Genomic DNA, 22,843 nt, shown 5'->3' on the forward strand with positions numbered 1-22,843 from the left:
AGCAGGTGTGATGGCACACACCTGTAGTCCTAGCTAATGGAGAGGCTGAGTGCAGGATTGCTTGCATCTGGGAGGTTGAGGCTGCAGTGAGCTGCACGCCAGCCTGGGCAACAAAGTGAGACCCTGTCTAAAAAAAAAAAAAAAATGCCGGGTACAGTGGCTCACACCTGTAATCCCAGCACTTTGGGAGGCCAAGTTGGGTGGATCACCTGGGGTCAGAAGTTCGAGACCAGCCTGGCCAACATGGCAAAACCCCATCTCTACTAAAAATACAAAAATTAGCTAGGAGTGGTGGCACATGCCTGTAATCCCAGCTACTCGGGAGGCTGAGGTAAGAGAATCGCTTGAACCCAGGAGTTGGAGGTTGCAGTGAGCCGAGACCGCACCACTGCACTCCAGCCTGGGGGACAGAGCAAGACTCCTTCTCAAAAATGAATAAATAATAAAAAAAAAATTTAATTAAAAATAAAATTAAAAACTTGCAGCCCTAAAAGTTTACCTCCTAAATGCAGTTTTAATCATTTACCTCTCCCCTTTTTCCATCCACGTCTACCTTTTCAGTTTCCATAGATTTAAAATAGCCCTCTAGGTATGAGGATGGATTCTGGGAAAGGAGAAATGGGAGAGGCTTTGAGACTCTGAAAGAGAGAGCCACTGTGGAAAGCTACTAGGCAAGAGATTCCAGCAAGGGAGTCTTTGTTTGGGATTTGATCTGCTGCATTTCCAAACGTTTTCATTCAGTATTGGCCTGAAAGCTGGTATTTAGAGAATAAGCCCCAGCCATCAAAATTCTCATCTCATTTTCTTATCATGAGACTCCAGCTGTGCCTGGGGACTGACGCTTATTAGGTTTATAGTTCAGGGTCTCCTGGATTAAATAAAAGGAAGAGGACCAACTGCTTGGGGCACACAGATCTGAATGGGACATAGCTGTTTTTCCAGCCATAACAGAAATAAAGTCACGACCCATCTTTTCTATAGTATATACAATTTACAAAATGCTTTACTTATGTTTTATTACATAATAGCCTGAGGTCAATATTATTTTGATCTTCCTTTTGCACGCAAGGACCCGTGCTCAGAGAGGTTAGGTAATTGGAGCTGGCTTTGAACCCAGGGAGTTGGATTGGCCTACATAATGCTCCCCCAGTGAACACCCTGCCCAGGCCACCACCCCATGCCCATTCACAGGCGCTTACCTGTAATTCTCCCCAGCTGTCCATCGTACATCTCTCCAACAAACCCAGATATGTGGGCTCCTAGACTTACTCCGATCATGTAAATGTCATCAAGAGAAGCTCCTTCTGCCTGGAATTTCAAGAGGTCCATCATTATAAATTGTAAGGGGCCAAGGAATTAACAACATTTGTAGAAATTTCCTGGCTGTTGACTTTGGAGAAGTAATTCTAAGCACTTTACATCTATTATCTCATTTAAAGGTCACAACACCCATGCAAAGTAAATACTATTCTTTTGATTATGCAGATGAAGAAACTGAGGCCCCAAGTTGAAGTAATCTGCCCCAGATCAGGCAACTGGGGAGAGAGCAGAGCAGGATTCAAAATAGTCTGTCCGCCGGGCACAGTAGCTCACACCTGTAATCCCAGCCCTTTGGGAGACTGAGGTAGACAGATCACCTGAAGTCGGGAGTTTGAGACCAGCCTGACCAACAGGGAAAAACCATGTCTTTACTAAAAATACAAAATTAGCTGGGTGCGGTGGCTCACGCCTATAATCCCAGCATTTTAGAAGGCCAAGGTGGGAGGATCACGAGGTCAGGAGATCAAGACCAGCCTGGCCAACATGGTGAAACCCCACCTCACTGAAAATACAAAAATTAGCTGGGCATGTTGGCGTGTACCTGTAGTCCCAGCTACTTGGGGGGCTGAGGCAGGAGAATCACTTGAACCCCGTAGGCAGAGGTTGCAGCAAGCCGAGATTGCACCACTGCACTCCAGCCTGGCGACAGAGTGAGATTGCGTCTCCAAAAAAAAAAAAAAAAGAAGAAGTTGAGGAATCTCTAGGCATTTAAACCAAGAACTCCTAGACAGAACCTTTCCTACCTGTAAGACACCTTTACTGTGAGAGGGAAAAAAATGTCCCTTCCTCAAGACACTTTGTCATCATCTGCTGGAAATTTATCATAACAAATATATAAATCTACAATGTCACAATGACAAGGGTGCTCCCTTACATGGGTGCCCTGTGCAGTGCACAGCCTAACAAACACCTACTGGCCTTTTGCACAGCCCCTCATCCCACCTTCCTTGGGGCTTATTCATATTTGCAAAATGTTGCAAAATAGGCCTCCTGCTCACCGTAGCTATCTCTTAGCTTTAAGCCCTCAGATAATGGGCCAGTTTCAACATAGCTCTGAATCATCTACAAGAATTCTCTTACCAACATCTGGTCAATAAATTCCTTCAAGATCAAGGCTACTTTTCTGGTCTTACTAGAGGCATGGGTGTATATTAAAGTTGTAGCTCCTCGATTCCAATCAACAACAACTACGTTCATGTCTTCAACAGAGAGCAAACCCTTTACTAAGTCCTCCATCCAAACAGGAGGGGAGCCTGTTAGCCTGAATCCATGGACAATGAAGGTGGTTTTCTTGGTCACATTCAAGTTCCCAAAAGCTGAGGAGTTGATGGTTTGTGCGCAGGTTAGGTTTCTCCTTGTGTAGAGCAACAGCCTCACGTTTAGTCCCGTGCCAACCACTGCACTGTGAAAGCTCAGCCTGGTGAATGAAGGACATGTTTCTTCTGTGTCTGAAAATAAAAATGAGATGGCATCACGACAGGTCTTTCCTTAGTTGGGTATCAAGCAAGAGTGTTGTTCTATATTTGTAGGAGTTCTTCCTATGTTCCTGATAGGACCTGGTTAAGGGCTGGATCCAGTTGAATTAAGTTGCAAAATCATATATACATATTTTGAGACAGGGTCTCACTCTCACCCAGGCTGGAGTGCAGTGGCGCAATATCAGCTCACTATAACCTCCACCTCCCAGGCTCAAGCAATTCTCCCACCTCAGCCTCCCTGAGTAGCTGGGACTACAGGCACACGCCATCATGCCCGGCTACTTTTTGTATTTTTTGATAGAGACGGGGTTTCACCATGTTGGCCAGGCTGGTCTCAAACTCTTTTGACCTCAAGTGATCCACTCACTGCAGCCTCCTAAAGTGGTAGGATTACAGGCCTGAGCCTACTGCACCTGGCTGCAAAACCATATTTGTTTTTTTCTTGTTTTTGTTTTTTTGCTTTGTTTTGTTTTGTTTTTTTTGTTTTTTGGAGACAGAGTCTCACTCTGTTGCCCAGGCCCGAGTGCAGTGGTATGATTTCAGCTCACTGCAACCTCCACTTCCCGGGTTCAAGTGATTCTCATGCCTCAGCCTCCCAAGTAGCTGAGATTACAGGCGCCCACCACAATGCTGGGCTAATTTTTGTATTTTTAGAAGAGATGAGGTTTCACCATGTTGGCCAGGCTGGTCTCGAACTCCTGACCTCAGGTGATCTGTCCACCTTGACCTCCCAAGGTTCTGGGATTACAGGCATGAGCCACCATGCCTGGCCAACAAAATCATATTTGTATGTAGTGACCTCTTGCTTCACCAGAAAACCATTCTTTCAGCCGGGTGTGGTGGCTCACACTTGTAATCCCAGCACTTTGGGAGGCCAAGGCAGGTGGATCACAAGGTCAGGAGATCGAGACCATCCTGGCTAACACGGTGAAACCCTGTCTCTACTAAAAATACAAAAAATTAGCTGGGTGTGGTGGCGAGCTCCCATAGTCCCAGCTACTCAGGAGGCTGAGGCAGGAGAATTCGCCTGAACCTGAGAGACAGAGTTTGCAGTGAGCCGAGACCATACCACTGCACTCCAGCCTGGGTGATAGAGCAAGACTCCATCTCAAAAAAAAAGAAGAAGAAGAAAACCATTCTTCCAAATCCTATCCTCCTTCAAGGTTTAACCCAAAAACCACCTTAATGAAGCCTTCTCTGACCCTCCCAGCCATAAGTACTATGCTTCACCCCAGAACTCCCAAAACTCCCTTTATGCACCTCGTTGATGACACAATGGAAACCCACTTTCAGGCATGCATTATAGGTATCTATGTACATATGTGTCTATCCTGCTAGAATGCAATCTCTTTGAAATGGCAGCTCATTACTTGTATATCCCTCATAGTGCCCAGCACATGGTAGAGGACTCAATAACATGTGGAACAGCAAGTTATCCCCAGCTCCAAGTGGGAGATGATGAGTATCTTCTGTAAGATACTCAGAAGGGCAAGGCACTACTGATGGCCATTCTTGGTGGCCAAGAGCAAAAAGGGAAGGCTGTTAACATGCAATGGGCCAACAGAAGACAAGAGTGCCCTGGGAAACATCTGTCTGACTCCCTCCAAAGGAAGCATTTGCTCTGGGTCCCTGTTCTCAATGAATCTTCATTTGCACATCCAGGAATTATTCTCCTTCATTCGAAGCCTCAGAGTAGCCTTCGTCTTGGGGTCCCTGCCCATCTTTAATAACCTGAGTCTGTTCATGTATGCATTTATTGAAACTTTTCGCAAAGGCTCTGGTACTCAGGAGTGAGTGAAGTTTCATGATAGAATCAGCACAAAACTGACCCCCCAAATAAATAAATATGTAAATAAATAAATAAATAAAAATTAAATGAACTTAAAGGAAATTTACACGTGAGTAGATGTTACTTGTTGGTTACACTTAAATTGATGGTTCTTATCGTTACTTCACAATTAGTGAAATTTGTTCCCAGAAAACACCGTCTGTAGGATTTCTGCTTTCATGAAGTTAAAGAGACTTATCTAGGACTAAAAGCTTCCTATTTTATTTATTTATTTATTTATTTGATACAGAGTCTTGCTCTGTTGCCCAGACTGGAGTGCAGTGGTGCAATCTTGGCTCACTGCAACCTCCATCTCCAGGATTCAAGTGATTCTCCTGCCTCAGCCTCCCAAGTAGCTGGAATTACAGGCACCTGCCACCATGCCCAGCTAATTTTTGTATTTTTAGTAGAGACAGGGTTTCATCATGTTGGCCAAGGTGGTCTTGAACTCCTGACCCAGGTGATCTGCCCGCCTCAGCCTCCCAAAATGTTGGGATTACAGGTGTGAGCCATTGTGCCCAGCCAAGCTTGCCATTTTAAATAATTTTTCTTGGAATCTGAAAATTATCTGCATCCTCTGTTTAGTGCTCAAAACTGTGGTAAATCAGGTAGATAAATAATCGAGACTCTCTCTCTTAAAAAAAAAAAAAAAAGAGTTAAGGAGGCTTTGAAATCCCTCATCCTAGAAAACAGGTGGTTAATGTTGAACCCCAAATGCACGCAATCCTCCTTTTACTCTACTGCATCAAGTAGCATGTGTAGTGAGGCATGCTCGTGATGTAAACATTTTCTCCATCCATTAGCCTCTTTCATTTCCTCTTCCTGTAAGTTGCATGCTCCTGGGAACAGGGACTTGCCTAGTTGTTTGTAGAGAAAGACCCAGAGCAAAGAGTTGCCTGTGTAATTAGTCATCTTCTTATTGATCAGGAAGTGTCTTGGGGTAGGGCTGAGTCTCTCCTTCTTAGCTATCAGTAAGGCTGGGTTTTGTTCCTGGGTGTACAACTGACTCACCAAGTGGCCTGGGGAAATTATGTCATCTTTCACTTGCCACGTATCTGCCCAAGAGAGGAATCCTGGGGAGACTAATCTGAATGAGATCATACTTGAGAAGACAAAGATTCATTTCCCAAGAAGAGGACTGTTTAATTGTCTGGTTTTGTGTTTTGTTTTGCATTTTGAGACAGTGTCTTGCTCTGTCACCCAGGCTGGAGTGCAGTGGCACGATGTCGGCTCATGCAACCTCTGCCTCCTGGGCTCAAGCAGTCCTCCCACCTCAACCTCCCAAGTAGCTGGGGCTACAAGCGCACACCACCATGCCTGGCTAATTTTTATATTTTTTGTAGAGACAGGCTTTCGCTATGTTGTCCAGGCTAGTCTTGAACTCCGGGGCTCAAGCGATCCACTTGCTTCGGCCTCCCAGAGTGCTGGGATTACAGCATGAGCCTCCACGCCCAGCCCTACATAATTTTTTTTAAGTCTTAGTTATTTTTGTAATGGCACTGTCCCCTGGAGAAGTCCATCATAAGTATTGAGTGAAATGGATTTCCTTGTTCCCCTAAATACTAAATATTATAAGAGCTTTACATATATTATCTCTCATCCTCAGAGAATATGTGCAATTCATTCCAAAAGAATCTACTCTATCCTAGATTCTATGTCAGGTGGCATTTTAGAGGAAGAATCAGTCAGTAATGAAATAATACACACAAATAAGTATAAAACTGCTACCTGTGATATGTGCCATGTAAAGGAGATAGAGTGTAAGATGAGAACTTAAATAGGGAGCTTGGTCTGGTCTGGGAATCAGGAATCTTCTTTCTCTTGCATCCTCTGAAAATAATGAGTATCTAAATGCCAACAATGGGGGATTCTTTTTAAATAATAAAAACATAACATCAAAGTACGATAACATCACAGTTGGGCAAATTCAAGTTACCCAAACTATTAAGCTTTATTTTTGTAGCTTTTTTATTTTATTACCTATACTTAATGTCTCCGGTGTTATGTCCTTTTTAATTTTATATGCCCCTTTTACCTTTAATTCCACCAAATTTTATATATATATATATATATATATATATTTTTTTTTTTTTTTTTTTTTTTTTTTTTTTGAAACAGAGTCTTGCTCTGTTGCCAGGCTGGAGTGCAGTGGTGTGATCTCAGCTCGCTGCAACCTCCACCTCCTGGGTTCAAGTGATTCCCCTGCCTGTCTCCCGAGTAGGTGGGACTACAGGCGTGTGCCACCATGCCCAGCTAATTTTTGTATTTTTAGTAGAGATGGGGTTTCACCATGTTGGCCAGGCTGGTCTCGATCTCTTGACCTTGTGATCCTCCCGCCTCAGCCTCCCAAAGTGCTGGGTTTACAGGCGTGAGCCACCACGCCCAGCCTCAAATGATATTTTTATCATAACTGGGCTCTCTTTTCATCAGCATTTGCCTACTATATCTTTATCCTTTTTACCTTCTGAATCCCTTTATTTTACAGACCTTTTTTTTTGAGATGGAATTCCACTCTGTTGCCCAGGCTGGAGTGCAGTGGTGCGATCTTGGCTCACTGCAACATCTGTCCCCTGGGTTCAAGCGATTCTCCTGCCTCAGCCTCTCAAGTAGCTGGGATTATAGGTGCCCGCCACAATGCCAGCTATTTTTTTTTATTTTTAGTAGAAATGGGGGTTTCACCATGTTGGCCAGGCTGGTCTCGAACTCCTGACTTCAGGTGATCCACCCACCTCAGCCTCCCAAAGTGCTGGGATTACAGGCGTGAGCCACCACACCTGGCCCCATTTTATGGATCATATATATAGGATCAAATTGGGTTTTATTTTATGACCCACTCTCAGATCCTTTAAAAAAGATAAATGAGTATATCCTTTTACATTTACTGGCATAACATATACTTGGCGTGGTACCCACAGAAGTGCCTAAGACCTGCCTTTCAGAGAAACTTCTGGAAGAAGTACAGCTGAGTTGGCCGATAGCCCATGAAGCCATGGCTCCCGATGCTGCTCCCCACCAATCACTGAGCCAGGCCAGGCAGGTCATTCCTGTCCCATGTGGCACTCTCCACTTGGAAACTTTGGCTCAAGGATTCCCCATCAGTCTGGCTGAAATATCCTCAGAACTGTGCTGGGGTCTGAGGCTCTTCCTACCCAACTTTTCCTTTCTCCTCTCCATTCTCAGGTGCCAAACTGCCCGCATCATGGTGTGAAGCCTCCCTCTGCCTATTCCCACTCCCTCCTCCTTTATCCTTCACACTCTCTGAAATAGATCTCTTGCACATCCATCCCCATCTTCTCAGAGGTCCCACATGGACACAACTGAATTGAATTCTGCAATGCTATATTTTCCAGGGTTAGTGACTTCTAGGTTCACTATCTTTTGCTTTATGGATTGTCTTCTTCTTTTTTGTTGTTGTTTTCTCGGGGGTTCTTTTGTATGTATGTATTCTTTCTCATATTGGGAAGTTTATAGCTTGTTTTAATTCTTCTGGTAAACACCTTGATAACTCTATATGAAATATTTACGGCTGGGCCTGGTGGCTCACTTCTGTAATTCCAGCACTTTGGGAGGCCGAGGTGGGTGGATCACCTGAGGTCAGGAGTTTAAGACCAGCCTGACCAACATAGTGAAATCCCGTCTCTACTAAAAATACAAAAATTAGCCAGGCATGGTGGTATGTACCTATAGTCCCAGCTACTCGGGAGGCTGCGACAGGAGAATTGTTTGAACCTGGGAGGCAGAGGTTGCAGTGAGCCAGGATATCACCACTGCATTCTAGCCTGGGCAACAGAGCAAGACTCCCTCTCAAAGAAAAAAAAAAATTAAAATCCTTTTTCATGGAATGTAGATGTGTGACCTGTATGCCAGAAGTAGACTACATGCAGAACTGTTCCAGACTGAAATACATCTATCCACACTTAATTATTCACCAACATGCAACCCCTGGCAAGGATTTCTGGGCATCTGGAAACTGGATTTCCAACTCGGAGTGCGCTGCCCACTTCTGCCATGTGCTCTGCTGCTGATCTTTGTCAGAACAGCTCTTTCCTGACTCTACTCTAGCCCTGGCGTTAGTACCTTGAGACAATATCTAATGATTATTTGTGATAATGTGACGAGGACATTAACACACTTAATACTTCTCTCCACTAACCAGACTTCTACCTTCTGATTTTTATTAGTTATAACATTATTTTTAGCTCACCTGGTGATTCCTTATATAGTTTCAGAATAAATATTTAAGCCTCTGTGTATTGATATATCAGTCACAGAGTTTCTGTTCTATTTACTGTATCTGTTCTATCAACTCATTCTCTACCAAGAAAAATGAGAAAGTTAATACACCTATATTGCCTCTCAAATCCTCCTTGATCCTTCCTTCAGAATACATACATACACCCCTAGAAACACGCACTCTCTTCCCATTGTCAAATACAGTCGATTCTCGTTATTTCTGGAGCTTTCTTTCTTTCTTTCTTTCTTTCTTTCTTTCTTTTTTTCTTTCTTTCTTTCTTTCTTTCTTTCTTTCTCTTCTTTTTTCTTTCTTTCTCTCTCTTTCTTTCTTTCTTCTTTTTTTTTTTGTTTGTTTGTTGAGACAGGGTCTCACTCTGTCACATAGGCTGGAGTGCAGTGGCACGATCACAGCTCACTGCAGCCTTGACTTCCTAGGCTCAAGCAATCCTCCTGCCTCAGCCCTGAAAGTATCTGAGACTACAGGCAAGTGCCACCACATCCGACTATTTTTTTTTAAATTTTGGTAGAGATGAGGTCTTGCCATGTTGCCCAGGCTGGTCTTGAACCCCTGAGCTCAAATGATTCTCCTGCCCCAGCCTCCCAAAGTGTGGGATTATAGGTGTGAGCCACCCCAGCCAGCCACATTTGTGGATTTCTTTTTGGTTTTGGTGTTTTTATTTATTATTATTATTATTATTATTATTATTATTATTATTATTTTAAGACAGAGTCTCACTCTGTTGCTTAGGCTAGAGTGCAGTGTCGTGATCTTGGCTCACTGCAACCTCCACCTCTCGGATTCAAGCAATTCTCCCACCTCAGCCTCCCGAGTAGCTGGGATTACAGACGTGTGCCACTACGCCTGGCTAATTTTTGTATTTTAAGTAGAGACAGGTTTTCGCCATGTTGGCCAGGCTGGTCTCCAACTCCCGACCTCAGGTGATCAGACTGCCTCAGCCTCCCAAAGTGCTGGGATTACAAGTGTGAGCCACTGTGCCTGGCCATATTTGTGGATTTCTTATGTGCAGATTTATTCATCACCCCAAAATCAATACTCGAGGAACCTTTTCAGTCATTCATGGCCATGTGTAGAATGGCAAAAAAATTGTGTTGCCTGACATGCATGATCTCAGCTGAGGTCAGAGACAGCAACACTCTGCCTTCTTATTTGTTTCAGCTCTCACACTCTAAACAGGTATCCTTTTCACGGACACTTAGGTGACAGTCACTTAGTGCCACGTTTTTTGCTTCCTGTGCTTTTTCTTTTTTCTTTCCATTTTCTTTTCTTTTCTTTTCTTTTTTTTTTTTTTTTTTGAGATGGAGTTTTGCTCTTGTTGCCCAGGCTGGAGTGCAGTGGCGTGATCTCAGCTCACTGCAACCTCCACCTCCCAGGTTCAAGCGATTCTCCTTGCCTCAGCCTCCTGAGTAGCTGGGATTACAGGCGGCCACCACCACGCTCCGCTACTTTTTGTATTTTTAGTAGAGACAGGGTTTCACCATGTTGTCCAGGCTGGTCTCGAACTCCTGAACTCAGGTGATCCACCCACCTCAGCCTCCCAAAGTGCTGGAATTACAGGCGTGAGCCAACATGCCCAACCACTTCCTGTGCTTTTTCTTGGTTATTTCACTGTTTAAAATGGTGTCCACTCATAGGTTTATTGCAGCACTATTCACAATAGCAAAGATACGAAATCAACCTAAGTGTCTATCAACAGATGATTGGAAAAAGAAAATATGATGTATATATACAATGGAATACTATGTACTCATAAAAAAGGATGAAATCATGTCTTTTGCAGCAACATAAATAGAACTGGAGGCCGTTATCTTAAGTGAAATAACACAGATGCAGAAACACAAATACTGCGTGTTCTCACTTATGAAGGAGAGCTAAATAATATATCTAGGGCTGGGCATGATGTCTCACGCCTGTAATCCCAGCACTTTGGGAGGCCAAGGCAGGCAGATCACTTTAAGCTCAGGAGTTCAAGACCAGCCTGGGCAACATGGTGAAACCCTGTCTCTACTAAAAACACAAAAATTAGCTAGGCGTGGTGGTGCACTCCTGTAATCCCAGCTACTTGGGAGGCTGAGGCAGGAGAATTGCTTGAACCTGGGAGGCAGAGGTTGCAGTGAGCTGAGATCATGCCACTGCACTCCAGCCTGGGCAACAGAGCAAGACTCCACCTCAAAAATAATAAATAAATAAATAAATAAATAAATAAATAAATAAATTAAATGGTACCCAAGCATAATGCTAAAGTGCTGTCTAATGTTTCTCAGCAGGAGAAGGCTATGATGTGCCTTATAGAGAAAATACATGTGTTAGGTAAGCTTCATTCAAGCATGAGTTAGAGTGCTGTTGGCCATAAGTCCAATGTTAATGAATCAACAGTATGTATTAAATCAGATGCCTTTAAACAGAAACACACAGAAAGTTATGTATTGATCCGCTGACAAAAATATTGTGACCAGAGGCTTGCAGAAACCTAACCTTGTACTTCCCCTAGGAGCAATGGTTCAGTATTTGCTAAGTCAGTGTTTGAGGCTGCTTAATAGGGCATAACTAACACAAATAACGAGAACAGGCTGGATATAAAAATTATCTTCTGGACTCACGCCTGTAATCCCAGTGTTCTGGGAGGCCAAGGCAGGAGGATTGCTTAAGCCCAGGAGTTTGAGACCAGCCTGGGCAACATAGCAAGATTCCATCTCTATTTTTTTGTAATTATCTTCTGAAATCATACTGCTCCAGTTATGTAGTTTTAGTTCTATAAAGTACATGTCCATTGCTCACTGAGTCCTTTTCCTAAGCTTCTCCCTTCACCACTAGGTGACTGGCTCTTGCTGTCTTTTTTTTTTTTTTTTTTTTTTCTTTGAGGCAGAGTTTCTCACTCTTGTCTCTCAGACTGGAGTGCAATGGCATGGTCTTGACACACTGCAACCTCCACCTCCAGGTTCAAGCAATTCTCCTGCCTCAGCCTCCCATGTAGCTGGAATTACAGGTACATGCCACCACGTACAGCTAATTTTTGTATTTTTAGTAGAGACGGGGTTTCACTGTGTTAGCCAAGCTGCTCTCGAACTCCTGACCTCAGGTGATCCACCCGCCTCGACCTCCCAAAGTGCTAGGATTACAAGCTTGAGCCACCATGACCGATGCTCTTACTATCTTTTCAAGGAGGGTTCATGGTTAATATAATCCCTAAATTCGTTTGTATCTGGGAATAAATTCCTTAGCCTAAATGATGACCTGGCTTTGAACCATATTCTTTCCTTCAGGAAAGATCAATATTCTATTTTCTTGTACTGAATTTCACCCTGGAGAATTTTCCTCACTTTTTTTTTTTTTTTTTTTTTTTTTTTTTTTTTTTTTTTTTTTTGAGATGGAGTTTCACTCTTGCCACTCAGGCTGGAGCGCAATAGCTTGAACTCTGCTCACTGCAAACTTTGCCTCCCAGGTTGGAGCGATTCTCCTTCCTCAGCCTCCCCAGTAGCTAGGATTACAGGCGCCCACCACCATGCCTGGCTAATTTTTGTATTTTTAATAGATATGGCATTTCACCATGTTGGCCAGGCTGGTCTCGAACTCCTGACCTTGGGTGGTCCTCCTGCCTTGGCCTCCCATGGTGCTGGGATTACAGGCATGAGTTACTGAGCCTGGGCAAGAATTTTCTCCTTTTTATATCACTGCATTTTTCCTACATTCCTGAAGCCTTATTTCCTTTTTCCAGAAAAATTCCCCACTGATGTAGAAGCTCCAGGATAATTCATCCGTTCCACCCATTGTATTCTCAGTGCCAAGAACAGGGCCTGGTTCAGAGTTAGCATCAATAAATGTTGATTGAACAAATGAATATCAACACGTTAGCATGTTCTGCAGAGACCAGATCCTCCGAAGTGTTGGAATTACAGGTGTGAGACACTGAACCCGGCCTCATTCTTTAAATATTCATTTCTGTTGGTATTTCCGAAGTCATCAGGTACTTGTATGCCTTCAGAAAGCAAAACCCTTTTGAGTTATTTTATTGTTATGGTACAAAGTCAAGGTTGTTCAGAGGTAGTGCAACAGAGCACATATAACCAGTGACCACAGAACATGTTAAAGTGGTTTTTAAAGCTTAACTTCTTCTATTAGAGTTTATCTGAAACAGGGGAAATTTTGCCTGTCCTTTTCATACTCTGAAATTCATTTACTCTGAAATACCATTTCCTGTTGATCATTGGAAAATTACAGTTGGATGAGTGGTGTTTCCAATATACTTTGATAAGGAATTCAGACTCCTATTTAGAACAGGCATGATTATCATTTATTCCTTTCTATCTCTTAAAAGAAAAAGAAACATATCCAGGTAGGATACCAGGGCAATCTGACTGTAACTTCTTTAGCATAACTGTGCCTGAGATGTTTTCTTGCAATTTAATGCATGGTCTCCTGCAGACCAAATCTGGCCATGCCCATTTATATATTGTCCATGGCTACTTTCCTGCTCTAAAGGCAGAGTTGAGTGGTTATGACTAATGGTCCATAAAGCTGAAAATATTTACTATCTGTCTCTTTACAGAAAATGTTTGCCAACCCTAGTCTAATGTCCTAAACACAAATACAGGCCAAGCATGGGTGGCTCACACCTGTAATGCCAGCACTTTGGGAGGCCGAGATGGGAGGGTCCCTTGAGGGGAGGAGTGCGAGACAGCCTGGGCAACATAGTGAGATCCCATCTCTACAAAACAAAAAAACAAAACACGACCTTGGAAAGAGCGTGAGTTTTGGAGTCAGACCTAGGTTTGACATCCAACTCCACTGCCTATTAGCTATGTGACCTCTGGTAATTAATTGCCTAACCTCTCTGGGCCTCAGCTTTGCATCTGTAAAATAATCATAATAGGCCAAGCATAGTGGCTCATGCCTGTAATCCCAGCACTTTGGGAGGCTGAGGCAGGCGGATCACTTAAGGTCAGGAGTTCGAGACCAGCCTGGCCTACAGAATGAAACCCCATCTCTACTAAAAGTACAAAAAAAAAAAATTAGCTGGGTGTGGTGGCACATGCCTGTAATCCCAGCTACTTGGGAGGCTGAGGCAGGAGGATCACTTGAACCCGGGAGGCAGAGTTTGCAGTGAGTCGAGACCCAGTCACTGCACTCCAGCCTGGGTGACAGACTGAGACTCTGTCTCAAAAATAAATAAATAAATATAAATAAAAATACAAAAATTAGCCAGGTGTGGTAGTGCACACCTATAATCCCAGCTACTCAGGAAGCTGAGGCAGGAGAATCACTTGAACCCAGAGGGCAGAGGTTGTGGTGGGCCAGGATTGCGCCACTGCACTCCAGCCTGGACGACAAAGTGAGACTCCGTCTCAAAAAAAAAAAAAAAAGAAAAGAAAAAATTTCTAAAGCTCAGCGTGGTGGTGCAGGCCTATATAGTCCAGCTACTTGTGAGGCTGAGGCAGGAAAAACACTTGAGTCCAGGGTTCAAAGCCTGCCTGGGCAATATGGCAAGACCCATCTGTTTAAAAAAAAAAAAAAAAAAAAAGGCTGGGCGCAGTGGCTCCTACCTGCAATCCCTGCACTATGGGAGGCCGAGGGGGGCAGATCACGAAGTCAGGAGATCGAGACCATCTTGGCTAACAGGGTGAAAACCCATCTCCACTAAAAATACAAAAAATTAGCTGGGCGTGGTGGCAGGTGCCTATAGTCCCAGCTACTCAGGAGGCTAAGGCAGGAGAATGGTGTGAACCCTGGAGGCGGAGCTTGCAGTGACCCAAGATTGCGCCACTGCACTCCAGCCTCGGCGACAGAGCGAGACTCTGTCTCAAAAATAAAAAAATAAAAATAAAAAATTCCCGCCCGGTGCTGTGGCTCACACCTATAATCCCAACACTTTTGGAGGCCAAGGTGGGAAGATCACTTGAGCCCAAGAGTTCAATACCAGCCCAGACAACAAGGTGAGACCCTGTCTCTACAAAAAATCAAAAAGTTAGCTATGTGTGGTTGCACATGCTGGTGGTCCCGGCTACACTGAGCCTGTGGCAGAAGGTTGGTTTGCACCCAGGAAATCAAGGCTGCAGTGAGCTGTGAGCTGTGATCACACTACTGCACTCCAGCCTGGACAACAGAGTTAAGACCTTGTCTTAAAAAAAAAAAAAAAGAAAAGCTGCCTATGCTGTCTCAGATACACACTCAGCTCTGGCTTCTTAGCTTCTACCTCATTTTGGAGGAATTAATTTTATTTCCCACATTTCTGATTGGGAGAAAACCTCTTTAAAGAGAGGAGACTCCTCATTCATATCCAAAGAGGTATCTGTGTAAAAAGAAGACAGAATTGTGGACAGAGGAGAGGAAGTTCTGAGATTCTACGACAGTCAATAAGCAAAGGTGGGAATTGCTTGAACCCGGGAGACGGAGGTTGCAGTGAGCCAAGATCACGCCACTGCACTGCAGCCTGGGTGACAGAAAGACTCCGTCCCCAAAAACTAAGGTATCTCAGACCTGTGGTTGATGAAGGTGCCTTGGACCCTTTGGTCCACTGACCTCCAAACTTATATGACAGAAGTCCTACATGACAGAATTTCACGTCAATTTCATGTCCTACATGAAATTAATCTTGACGTGTAGTGCCCAGTCAGGAAGTAAAACAGCCCTGACTCATACTGCTTTTTAATCTGGAGTTTTGCTTTCTAAGGTGTGCTTGAGCTTTCTACCCCTCCACCCTGCCCCCACACATGACAGATGTGTATTAATAACTTCTTTAGAACAGAGGTCTACAGTCAGGTTTACTGACTTGATGCTGCCTGAAAGTATTTACTGAAGGCAGGGCATGGTAGCTCAGCCTATAATCCCAGCACTTTGGGAGGCTGAGGAGGGTGGATCGCCTGAGTTTGAGACCAGCCAGGCCAGCCTGACCAACATGGTGAAACCCCGTCTTTACTAAAAATACAAAAAATTAGCCGGGCATGGTGGCGGACACCTGTACTCCCCAGCTACTCGGGAGGCTGAGGCAGGAGAATCGCTTGAATCTGGGAGGCAGAGGTTGCAGTGAGCCGAGATCGCATTACTGCACTCCAACCTGGGCAACAAGAGGGAAACTCCCTCTCCAAAAAAGAAAGAAAGGAAAGAAAGTATTTACTGAAACCCAGATAAAGATTAAGAGATACATTTTCAAGTAATCTGCATGGTTGGCAATGGATGTTAGCATCTGGGATACAAGCTCATTACGCGTTGATGCCAAAATGTTCACAGTAACCTATGCTTGAGCACACTCTTTTTTTTTTTTTTTTTTTTTTGAGACGGAGTCTCGCTCTGTCGCCCAGGCTGGAGTGCAGTGGCCGGATCTCAGCTCACTGCAAGCTCCGCCTCCCGGCTTCACGCCATTCTCCTGCCTCAGCCTCCCGAGTAGCTGGGACTACAGGCGCCTGCCACCTCGCCCGGCTAAGTTTTTGTATTTTTAGTAGAGACGGGGTTTCACTGTGTTACCCAGGATGGTCTCGATCTCCTGACCTCGTGATCCGCCCGTCTCGGCCTCCCAAAGTGCTGGGATTACAGGCTTGAGCCACCGCGCCCGGCCAGCTTGAGCACACTCTTATGCTTGCCTGAAAACACTGTTCCAAAGGAATTTCCAAAAGTCCAAGAAATAAAAATCTGAAGTTTTTTTTAGGCCAGAAACTTTGCCTTCCTTGTGTTAGAAAATGAGTTGGGGCCGGGTACAGTGGCTCAAGCCTGTAATCCCAGCACTTTGGGAGGCCGAGGCCGGTGGCGAATCACCAGATCAGAAGATAAAGACCATCCTGGCCAACCTGGTGAAACCCTGTCTCTACTAAAAATACAAAAATTAGCAGGCTGGGCACGGTGGCTCACGCCTGTAATCCCAGCACTTTGGGAGGCTGATGTGGGCAGATCACAAGGTCAGGAGATTGAGACCATCCTGGCTAACACAATGAAACCCCATCTCTACTAAAAATACAAAAAATTAGCCAGGCGTAGTGGTGGGTGCCTGTAGTCCCAGCTACTCAGGAGGCTGAGGCAGGAGAATGGCGTGAACCCGGGAGGCGGAGCTTGCAGTGAGCCGAGATCGCGCCACTGCACTCCGCCTGGGCAACAGAGCAAGACTCAGTCTCAAAAACAAAAAGAAAAAGAAAATTAGCTGGGCGTGGTGGTGGACACCTGTAGGTCCAGCTACTTGGGAGGTTGAGGAAGGAGAATTGCTTGAACCCAGGAGGCGGAGGTTGCAGTGAACTGAGATCGCACCACTGCACTCCAGCCTGGCCAACAGAGCAAGACTGTCTCAAAAACAACAACAACAACAAAAAACAAACAAAAACAAAACAAAAAAACTCATCCTAGGCCGAGCACGATGGCTCACGCCTGTAATCCTAGCACTTTGGGAGGCTGAGTTAGATGGATCACCTGAGGTCAGGAGTTCCAGACCAGCCTGGCCAATGTGGTGAAACCCCGTCTCCACTAAAAATACAAAATTAGCTGGGCGTGGCGGAACATGTCTGTAGTCCTAGCTACTTGGGAGACTGAGGCAGGAGAATCACTTGAACCTGGGAAGCAGAGGCTGCAGTGAGCCAAGATCACGCCACTGCACTCCAGCCTAGGTGAGACAGAGCAAGACTCCACCTCAAAAACAAAACAAAACTCACCCTGAGCCAGATTGTGAAAGGATTACAGTTGGACAGGGTCAAACCTTGTAAAGCATTTGTTTCGCCAGGCGTGGTGGCTCACACCTATAATCCCAGCACTTTGTCAGGCCAAGGCAGGTGGATCACAAGGTCAGAAGTTCAAGACCAGCCTGGCCAAGATGGTGAAACCCCATCTCTACTAAAAATACAAAAATTAGCTGGGCATGGTGGTGGGTGCTTGTAATCCCAGCTTCTCCGGAGGCTGAGGCAGAGAACTGCTTGAACCCAGGAAGCGGAGGTTGCAGTGAGCCGAGATCACGCCACTGCACTTCAGCCTGGCAACAGAGCCAGACTCCGTCTCAAAAAAAAAAAAAGAAAAGGAAAGAAAATATTTGTTTCTTTTTTACCCTGGGCAGAGACAGGCAAGAAGCATATGGGCAGATTGCCCTCTTGATTAGAAGGATATGTCTGCTTTAAACCACTGGCTGTATTTTTTTTTTTTTTTTTTTTTTTTTTTTTTGAGACGGAGTCTCACGCTGTTGCCCAGGCTGGAGTGCAGTGGCGCGATCTCGGCTCACTGCAAGCTCCGCCTCCTGGGTTCACGCCATTCTCCTGCCTCAGCCTCCTGAGTAGCTAGAACTACAGGCGCCCGCCACCGCGCCCGGCTAATTTTTTGTATTTTTAGTAGAGACGGGGTTTCACTGTGGTCTCGATCTCCTGACCTTGTGATCCGCCCGCCTCGGCCTCCCAAAGTGCTGGGATTACAGGCTTGAGCCACCGCGCCCGGCCCACTGGCTGTATTTCTTTAGGATGCAACCGAGAAAATAAATGAGATGCCAGATTTTCTCATTCTCATTTCTGAATCATGTGCATAAATATGCACATGCACACCCCCTCATTCACCTTTGCCAACTTGTTAGAGAAAGATGAGTCACCATACAGGAATAGTTTTAAATCATTCTAGAGGATTACAAATATCTGAGGAAATAATTCTGGTTTTGGCACTAAACACTTTCCTCTGGGAAAATATCTACCTAGTTTTACAGTTGCTAGGGCCAAAATATTGATAGCAGAGTAACTTTAAAAAATACTTATGTCAAGCAGCCTTAATTTAGAACAATATTTTAAAACCTGTGTTTATTGTACCACCTGTAGCTGAAAAACCCTGAAGGCTTGTTAAAAATGCAGTTTCCAGGCCAGGCACAATGGTATGTGCCTGTAAGTTCCAGATACAGACAGGGCGAGAAAATTTTTAAGACAGGGTCTTGTTCAGCCAGCTGAAGTGCAATGGCTACTCAGAGGCACAGTCATAGCTCACTGCAGCCTCCAACTCCTGGGCACAAGCGATCCTCCAGCCTCGGCCTCCCCAAGTGCTGGGACTACAGGTGTGAGCCCCTAGGACCAACCAGAAAAGTGTTTAAAATGTAGATTCCAGGATCTCACTCCAGACCTACTAAGTTTGGATTTTTGGAGGCGGAGTGCATTTTAATCATGACCTCAGGGGATTCTAGTGTACTTTAGTTTGTTAGCTGTTGCTTTGTTCACTGGTAAGATTATGGCAAACATTCCTAACATGGTTTCACAAAGATTAGAAAACAAAACAAAGATCTCTGAAACTGAATGACTTGTATCCTTGGGACTTCTGAAGCTCATTTTAATGCTTGGTAATTTTTGGACTGCAAGCAGAAGGGAAAAACAGAAAGTGCATGCATTTGAGATTAATAATGTCTGCTACCAGATGAATATTATCCAACACCCTCCCTAATGAAAGTTCCAAGTTTATGGTTTCCTAGACACTGAGAAGACTAGAATTAGCTTACAGCTATACTATTTTTTTCCTTCTACGTACAGAAGTTTATTCTTGTGTGTCTCTGTCTGCTGAGATTCTATCATGCAGCAGTGACAGTCTTCTAGAATCATGTAAAACAAGACTTTACTTCTGAGAAGATGCTAAGGAAAAGGAAGGTCACAAAAAAATTAAGTTGCTGTTTTTTCAACTTTATAAATGGAGATATATAATGAAAGACTGGAAGAAGGTACCCACAAGCCATCTCATCTTTTTGTGTTAGGGTTGGCCCTGACCCACTTAAGATACCTCTACCTTTATATTCTTTTTTTTTTTTTTTTTGAGATGGAGTCTCACTTTGTTGCCTAGGCTAGAATGCAGTGGCACGATCTTGGCTCACTGCAACCTCTGCCTCCCAGGTTCAAGAGATTCTCCCGTCTCAGCCTCCCGAGTAGCTGGGATTACAGGCACATGCCACCAGGCCCGGCTAATTTTGTATTTTCAGTAGAGACGGGATTCACCATGTTAGCCAGGCTGGTCTTGAACTCCTGATCTCAGGTGATCCACGCGCCTCGGCCTTCCAAAGCGCTGGGATTATAGGCGTGAGCCACTGCGCCTGGCCATTTATGCTTATTTTTTTTAATTTAAAAATGATAATAGGCTGGGCGCGGTGGCTCACGCCTGTAATCCCAGCACTTTGGGAGGCCGAGGTGGGTGGATCACGAGGTCAGTAGATTGAGACCATCCTGGCCAACATGGTGAAACCTCCTCTCTACTAAAAATACAAAATTAGCCAGGCATAGTGGTGCACTCCTGTAGTCCCAGCTACTTGGGAGGCTGAGGCAAGGAGAACCGCTTGAACCAGGGAGGGAGAGGCTGTAGTGAGCTCAGATCGCAACACTACACTCCAGCCTGGGTGACAGAGTGAGATTCTGCCTCAAAAAAAAAAAAAAAAAAAAAGATAACAAACATATACTTTAAAAAGTCGAATTCTCAGTTAAAAATATCATCATTGCTATGATTTTAACTTACTAGAAAATCAACTTCAAAACCATATATAAAAGAAAAATTTATAGGCCAGAAATCCTAATACTATTTTTCCATTTCCCTTCTAAACTTCATTCACATGCATACATACATGATTTTAACATAGTTGTAATCATAGTTCACCAACAAATTTAAGTTCTATTTTTTCTACTTGGTGTTACTTTAAAAATGTTTGCTTATTTCTGCATAGCATCAGAATTAGTTTAAAGGCTACTTTAAAAAAATTAAGTTGATATACTGTCTTTTATCCATTCCTGTATGTAGAAACATTTTGGTTATATCTAGTTTCAAGTTACTGCAAGTAATATAGTTAGACTTATCTCTGCATAGGAGGCTTTTCTCTTTTAAAAGTTATTCATTTAGAATAAATTCCCAGCAGTGGTTTTACTAGCCTAAAGTACAGGAACATTTTTATGGGTCTGAATATATAACATATTTACCCTTTGCCCTTCAAAAAAATTATATCAACCTTCATTACCATAGCTATCTGAAACAAAACTGAATACTTAAAAAGGTTGCAAAGTGTCGAATTTTATTTTTTTAAGCATTTCACTTTGTTTTTGTTACATTATCAGGTACATTAGGGTTTTAATTTTGATTTCCTCATTATGATTAACAATTTTTAAGTTATAAGTATGCCAGGAACCATTCCAAGTAGTTTATCTATATTAAATTATGTTTTCTCTAAGAATAATTTAAATAAACTCTCGATGTATGAAAATGTAAAAACCAACCCTCGATATATTAAATACAAGATAAATTTTTGTATTTCCAGAAAATAAATCATCTCATTTCACAGACCTAGAAAGGCATAGATAAAGACTAAGAAAGAAAATAAGACTTCTAGATTTTACAGCAGATTTGATTGTTGTACATAAGAAGAAATTAATTTGAAGACATAATAGCTTCTTTTATTATTGAGAATTTTTTTTCAGGATTAGAAAGTTCATCTAACCTGTATCTTTTTTTTTTTTTTTTTTTTTTTTTTTAAGGAAAAGCTAAGGAAATGATACAGGCTTCCTATATCTTTTTCCTTAAAAACGACTCTATGGAACTTAAAAAGTTCACTGAAGGAAGTGGAATGATGACATGCAAAATGACAACACAACTAATTCTATTTTTTAAGCAGTTAAGAAAACCAGTTAGTAAATAACCTACCTGATCTTGCCAAGCACATCAAACTGATGAATAAGTAGAATCTCAACATATGGAAACTGGAGAGATCGTGTGTCACATTCACAAGAATGATTTACTTCGCAGAGGCTTAAGAGTTTCCACTGCGGAGTTTTGCTCACAGTGAGCTCAGACGACTCAGAGGTGTGGTGACAACAGGAAGTTCCCTAGGGACTGACTGCAGGCAGTCCCAACCCTTTCAGGAGCTTTGACTCCTCCTCTTTTCAATAAAAGGTCAGTTACTGTCTACTTTATACAATTTTATGCATATCTTAGTATTATAATCTGCATTTGCAGAATGACGAGTTCAGAATAGTTTCATTCTTTGTGGGCGGTTTATTAGTTGTTTGGCTTGGTGTGTTGAAATCCAGTGTGACTTGAGATCTTTTCCCCCTTGGTTCCTGTGAATGAAATAACAAATCCAGTTTGTATCTGTTGGCCTGTATATACAAAACCAGTTTTTACATTAATTCATACACTCATTCATCATAGGGCAGTCTTTAGATTTTATTAAGAACATTTCGGCTGGGCGCGGTGGCTCAAGCCTGTAATCCCAGCACTTTGGGAGGCTGAGACGGGCGGATCACGAAGTCAGGAGATCAAGACCATCCGGGCTAACACGGTGAAACCCCGTCTCTACTAAAAATACAAAAAATTAGCCGGGCGTGGTGGCGGGCGCTTGTAGTCCCAGCTACTCGGGAGGCTGAGGCAGGAGAATGGCGTAAACCCGGGAGGCGGAGCTTGCAGTGAGCTGAGATCCGGCCACTGTACTCCAGCCTGGGTGACAGAGCGAGACTCCTCTCAAAAAAAAAAAAAAAAAAAAAAAAAAAAAAAAAAAAAAAGAACATTTCATTAGGTCCAATTATATATCTACTTTTGCCAAAATATATGTATGCTTCAGATTAAAGGAAACTTTTTTTGGTATTATATCTCTTTATTTGTATTTCTTCCTATCTAGAATTTCTACATCTCTAATAGTTCTTTTTTAAAAAGGAAAAATAGGCCAGCGTCGTGACTCACGCCTGTAATCCCAACGCTCTGGGAGGCTGAGGCCTGCTTGAGGTCAGGAGTTTGAGACCAGCCTAGCCAACATGGTGAAACCCTGTCTCTACTAAAATTACAAAAATTAGCAGGTGTGGTGACACGCACCTGTAGTCCCAGCTACCTCAGGAGGCTGAGGCACAAGAATTGCTTGACCCCAGGAGGCAGAGGTTGCAATGAGTCAAGATCACATCACTGCACTTCAGCCCGGGGGACAGAGTGACTGTCTCAAAAAATAAATACATAAATAAAAAGGAAAAATAAATGGAAAATTTTCAAATAGAGAGACATGCCAGAATCTATGCATCTCAG

The 22,843-nt window shown here is 43.5% G+C and overlaps 1 protein-coding gene across 1 annotated transcript in view; it reads right to left on the reverse strand.

The window, feature by feature from the left end:
* The window catches only part of LIPH (lipase H), a 54,826-nt gene extending 32,979 nt beyond the window's left edge, over window positions 1-21,847 (reverse strand). The window contains exons 1-3 of the mRNA XM_050780254.1: window positions 21,476-21,847; window positions 2,401-2,768; window positions 1,200-1,308 (exon numbers count right to left, since the gene is read on the reverse strand). Of these exons, the coding sequence (XP_050636211.1) occupies window positions 1,200-1,308; window positions 2,401-2,768; window positions 21,476-21,524 (526 nt within the window). The 5' untranslated portion in view covers window positions 21,525-21,847. The remainder of the gene's footprint in view (window positions 1-1,199; window positions 1,309-2,400; window positions 2,769-21,475) is intronic.
* Window positions 21,848-22,843: the final 996 nt, after the last annotated feature.

The sequence above is a fragment of the Macaca thibetana genome, chromosome 2, assembly GCF_024542745.1.
Source record: "Macaca thibetana thibetana isolate TM-01 chromosome 2, ASM2454274v1, whole genome shotgun sequence".
Lineage (NCBI taxonomy): Eukaryota > Metazoa > Chordata > Mammalia > Primates > Cercopithecidae > Macaca > Macaca thibetana.